General features: G+C 38.7%; 1 protein-coding gene across 1 annotated transcript; it reads left to right on the forward strand.

Annotated features, from left to right (window-relative positions):
- Positions 1 to 224: 224 nt before the first annotated feature.
- CDKN1B (cyclin dependent kinase inhibitor 1B) lies at positions 225 to 4,075 on the forward strand. Its single transcript, XM_005290090.5, has 3 exons — positions 225 to 699; positions 1,302 to 1,432; positions 2,887 to 4,075. Exons 1-2 carry the CDS (start codon positions 225 to 227, stop codon positions 1,421 to 1,423), a joined length of 597 nt encoding a protein of 198 aa, XP_005290147.2. The 3' UTR covers positions 1,424 to 1,432; positions 2,887 to 4,075.
- Positions 4,076 to 5,475: the final 1,400 nt, after the last annotated feature.

Genomic DNA, 5,475 nt, shown 5'->3' on the forward strand with positions numbered 1-5,475 from the left:
TTTTCCCCATCCTCCGCTCTCCACTTGATCTGCCCCAGGCTTTCTGGTGAATATCAGGGGTTCTCTCCCCCCGGCCTGTGTCTTATGCAAGTGTTTGTTGTTGTCTCTTCTCGTGGAGCCGAGATCGAGTTTAAAAAAAAAAAGAAGAGGCAAGGAAGAAAATATTTTCACGTAGCGAGAGAGAAAAACAACCACCGCCGCCAGAAGAAAGAGGGTGGGGGGAAATGTCAAACGTACGTATTTCGAATGGGAGCCCGACCCTGGAGCGGATGGAAGCCCGGCAGTCGGAGTATCCCAAGCCTTCAGCTTGCAGGAACCTCTTTGGGCCCGTGAATCACGAAGAGTTAAACAGGGACTTAAAGAAGCACTGCAAGGACATGGAAGAGGCATGTCAAAGGAAGTGGAATTTTGATTTCCAGAATCACAAGCCCCTGGCTGGCAAGTTCGAGTGGCAAGCCGTGGAGAAAGGGAGCTCGCCCGACTTCTACTTCAGACTGCCGAGGCCCCCCAAAGTCGCTTGCAAATCTGCCATCCATGAGAGTTTGGATGTAAATGGAAACTGCCCAACGGTGATTGTAGTCGGTTCTCAGGGAATCTCAGAGGACACTCACTTTGTAGATCAAAAAACTGATGTATCTGAAAATCAAACGGACTTAGCAGACCAGTGCAGTGGGCAAAGAAAACGACCAGCGACGGATGGTAACGTACTCTTAGAAAACAAAAGCTTTTTGCTTTCTGTACTGTATCCTTGTCAGTGTTAGTTAGCGCTGTATACCTCCTTCGCATATACATCACGCTTATATCTTGCATACAGTAAACTGTTCTACTGGTTTACTGGGAGACAGCATTTTAAGATTTACCCTTCCTCTTAGCTTAAAAACCCAGGACTGTCTGTATTCTCGGGAAGCTTGAGTTAAATTGGCTTCTGGAGCCCATGGATCATTTGCAATCAAATGCCCTTACAAACTAACACCTCCTTCCTCTCCCCGCGACTGTAGTAATCGCTATGTGAACTCTGCATCCTTTTGACTTTTTAAAATAGTACAAGTTTCATAACACATATGAAGCAACGCGTAGAAGGATATTTTGGACAAAACAAGAAACTTGTATCTTTATTTCAGCAAAAAAACAACCCTCCTCCCCATCTCTTTCATCTCTTTCGATAGTTGACCCTGAGGGTCATAAATATTCAGGGTCCTCCAGTCCCTCGTTCCCCCATGCAGCGCAAACATCTGGCAGCAAACGTATTTAATATCAAGTTTTCACTCTTCTTTTTGTTTCTTTCAATGTTGCCCTCCTAGATTCTTCTCCTCAACCTAAAAGAGCCAACACAACAGAAGAAGAGGTTTCAGAAGAATCCCCCAGTGCCAGCTCAGTGGAGCAAACACCCAAGAAATCCAGCCCAAGAAGACGTCAAACGTAAACTGTTTAGGTGGGTTCCCATTACAATGGTGGAGTTTGTTTGTTTGTTTTAAACCAGTGTAACTGAGTAAAGCATTGAAGGACTATGGAAAGGTCCACTCTGAGGCCATTCCAGTATCTATGATATTAGTTTCTCTGATAAACTTTGTAGACTTGGTCTTTTTTTAATACGCCTGAAAAACAGAATTTCAAAAGGGCTTTAAAATAGAAGTCTACAGATTAAATACATCTTGTTAATATGCTTTAGGAAGACTATGCTAAATTTGGGGGGATAGGGGAGAGGGAGTGTAAATGAGCGAGTTTTTACTGTGCCATTAATAAACAATACCTTCCTTCTGGTTTAAGATTTGGGTCACTTAAGTAGGGAGGATCCTCTTACCAATTGTATCGGTACCATGCTGGTAGAACGCATGAGTTTCAGATACGTTCTTTCTAAACTGTTTTAAACTTTCAGATGAGTATTAATGGCTTTTCCCATGGTCTTTGCACATACCAGCAAACTTTCATCGTGAGACATATAAGTAAATAAGGACTGTAAATCAAGAAGCTGAGCATTTTATTTATATCAGAACTATTCTTTTTGTTATATTTATTTTTGTACGATCACACCCATCGGAATGTACAATCAGCACCCTGCGTTAGTGAGAGGGGTTTTTTTAAATGTAAGGGCTGGGGGGTCGGACATTTACCGATGGTTTCAAAGTAGTAGGGATTAAAGGAAAGGGGTTCCAAACATGATTTGCGATTGTGCAGAACAGATTAAGCTGTAAAGCAGAAGTTAAAACAAATTAGCTCTGCTGGGGTAAACAATCCATGAACACGTCAGCATGCATGTGTATGCAAATTGTACTACTACTGTCTGTTTATTTGGGTGTTTGAAGGGGAAACTAATGGTGTCGGCAGACAAAAAATAAAAGGAGTGGAGTAGAGGAGGGTTCCCTGGGCTGTTTATTTTTATTACTGCAACCCAAAATACGTTTTGAGTTTAGAAAGATAGAAGATCAGTTGCAAACGAATCTTGCATTGATCTTAAATATGTGACTCTGGGTCAGCCAAGAGACTTGTTGCAAAACAGCTTAATAACACAGCATTTATACTACTTTTAAAAAGTGAAATATGGGGAGCTCTGGAAACATGTTCACTTGGTCTCAACTCTGTGTAAGCCTGCTGGATTAAAAAAACCTATGTGTGGATCAGCAGCCCTCCATAAGGATGGAGGTGAGTTTCCCTTGTTTTTAAAGGAATATGTCCCTCTTCTGCCCATATACTACTGATTACTGGTCAAAAGTTTTGTTGGCACCACACCCAATTTAAAATCGCTCCATCCCCAACAATTAGGGCAAAGAACGCAAGTGATCGATTTAGTTTTTAAATAGTGACTTGTGTCTCATGATCTCTAGTAGAGAAAAGCAATTGCATTTCTTTTGGCACTTCTAATACCTTCCCTTTTTATTTTCATCACAGAGTTAAGAATATGCATTTCCTTGTTCATCGGATGCCTCGGTGGTTGATGAAGGGAGGAAGATGTAAAGTTTTTTATATATATAAAAATTAAAATACATATCGTTGATTCTCCATGGGATGGAGATCCTGTACAAGCACTGAAAAAAAACAAAAAAATAAACAATAACACTAAAATTTTAGGCACTCTTAAAAGACCTGCCTCTAAAAGCATTGGATGTAGCATTGTGCAATTAGGTTTTTCCTTATTTGCTTCATTGTACTACCTGTGTATATAGTTTTTACCTTATGTAGCACATAAACTTTTTTTGGGGGGGAGAGGGAGGGAATGGAAAAGGGTGACCAATTGAAACTTGCTTTCACAATCTAGCAAGCAGGGAAATTTATGAAGAGAAGCAGTGTAGAGGTTTTCTTTAAAAAAATTTTTTTAAAGATGTATTGTCTCTTTAGGTGGGGTCTACAATGTCTTTTTTTTTAAAATACACCATAATGCTAACACTGGCTACAGCAGACTGTTACAGACTGCTTGTGAATTTCTACTTATTACATTAAGCTTATGAGGTGGGAGCTCTGTTTCCGTTATGTAGCAGCAAAAGGATTTTTATGTCCTGCAACTTCTTAAATCTCTTAGGATAAACCTAAAGAATTTTAGAGTAGTTCCATTGATTCTAACTATGACCCATAACATTAGCTGGATATTTTCAAATGAATCTGGAGAGTTCATATTTCAAAACAGAATATTGTTGATTACTGATGTTCATGAGTGAGTGAAAAGGGACACTACATCTTTAAACAGTATTTCTACACTGCCTGTGTATCTGTATGTAAAAATAAAAACATAAAAGTTTGAAGTGTACCTGTGTACATAACTCTGTAAAGACACTGAGAAATTATACTAACTTATTTATGTTAAAAGATTTTTTTAATCTAGAAGATATTTTTTCCCCATAAAGCCAAAGTGGCATGTTTTGTGCATTTGTAAATGCTCTATTTGGTAGACTTTTAGGGGTTTTTTTGTTTGTTTGTTTCTGTTTTTTTTTTCTTTCTTTTTCTGTTAATTAATATGGCTGTGCTGAAAGGATTGCAGACTGAGCCAAGTTTAATATTTTTTTTGTAATGCGTGAGAAAAAATTGCCAATTGATATTGTTTCACATCAAGCAATCAATAAAGAAAACTGCCATATATATGAAATGAGTTCTCTGCTGTGTGTTTCAATTTCATTCTTTACCTGGCCCAAGAGGAAGTAGATTACTTCAAGTAGTACAGCAGGTTTCCCTCTGTGTGCCTAAAGTATAGGGGAAAGTAAGGAATAAAGATACAGCATTATAAATATATACATTCCTCAGGCCATGTGTCATAACTTACTGTTACTTCTACCAGTAATAGGCACTATCTCAGATTAACTGGGAGCAAAGGCCCTCAGCCTCTTGGTTCAATGGAGGAAGTTAACTTCTTGAGTCACACCATTTTGTTTAAAAACTATACCTTTGAAATCTTAATCCAAATATCATCTGGTCATAACATACTCAAATACTGGACCATATCTTGCCATCAGATGGCACAAGATTTGGCCAACTGTACATCAGACCTAAGCTGCTGTTAAGGCCCAAATCCGTAAAGGTATTTAGGCTCCTAACTTCCACTGAAATCAATAAAGGTAAGGAATCTAAATACATTTGAGGACCTGGGCCTTAAATCCCTCAACAATCTATGCCTGGAATCTGTCAGCGCTACTCCCGTACCCCCATTTTAAAAAATTTTCAAGTTCGGATATGACTGTGTCTGAAAACACTCTTATATTAACAGCATCTTACCAAATATGTCCATTTCCCTTGTCCACACAAAATAAGTAAATCAACAAAATCATAGGATTCTGCACATATAAAAAAACCCTAATAATTACATTGACTAGTAAGTACGCAATTGGGTTTGCTTTTAGTATGTTTGTGCTTCTAAATTATCTCCATGTTTGTAGAGCAAACACATCGGTTTTTGTTCCATACAGAGAGTTAACCCTAGAAAATATTCTATGATCTATGGCTATGGTCCTGATCTTGCACACACTTATAAAAGTGCTCAACATTACTCACCTGAGTAGTCCCACTGAAACCATTGGACCTACTTTCCTGCTTAAAGTTAAGCATGTACATAATGGTGGGGGTTGTTCGTGGCATCAGGGTCTCGAGTAGTAATTCCACCTCTGTCCAAAGCACCCTCACTATGTCACACTACTAAGGCTACTCTCTCTAATATAGAATCATGTACAGTATAGGGCGAATTAGGACCTAAACAGAAGTGGTTTCATATAGGGATAATGTTTTTCATCTGATTTTAAGCTGCTTCATTACAAATTCTTATGGAGAGCCAGTTTCCTGGGGAAAGGAGCACAAACCTATGTCAACAGGTAAAATGCAGGTAAGGTTGCTATCTCCTATTAATCGTTTTGACACAAAACCAAAGAGGTTGCATCACCACAGGAAAAAAAGCTTTAAACAAGACAACTTGCATGCAAATCATCTACTGTAAAGGGGAAGGTAAATTGAGGTTTTTATAAGTGGATCTAAGACCATTTAAAAATAAAGGTCATTAGA

Source organism: Chrysemys picta, chromosome 1, assembly GCF_011386835.1.
Source record: "Chrysemys picta bellii isolate R12L10 chromosome 1, ASM1138683v2, whole genome shotgun sequence".
Taxonomy (NCBI): domain Eukaryota; kingdom Metazoa; phylum Chordata; order Testudines; family Emydidae; genus Chrysemys; species Chrysemys picta.

Bases quoted from the DNA above. Each gene is read 5' to 3' on its own strand.
- CDKN1B (XM_005290090.5), top strand. From the start codon at position 225: ATGTCAAACGTACGTATTTCGAATGGGAGCCCGACCCTGGAGCGGATG. The intron at 700-1,301 runs GTAACGTACTCT...TTGCCCTCCTAG, and splicing joins AAAACGACCAGCGACGGATG to ATTCTTCTCCTCAACCTAAA.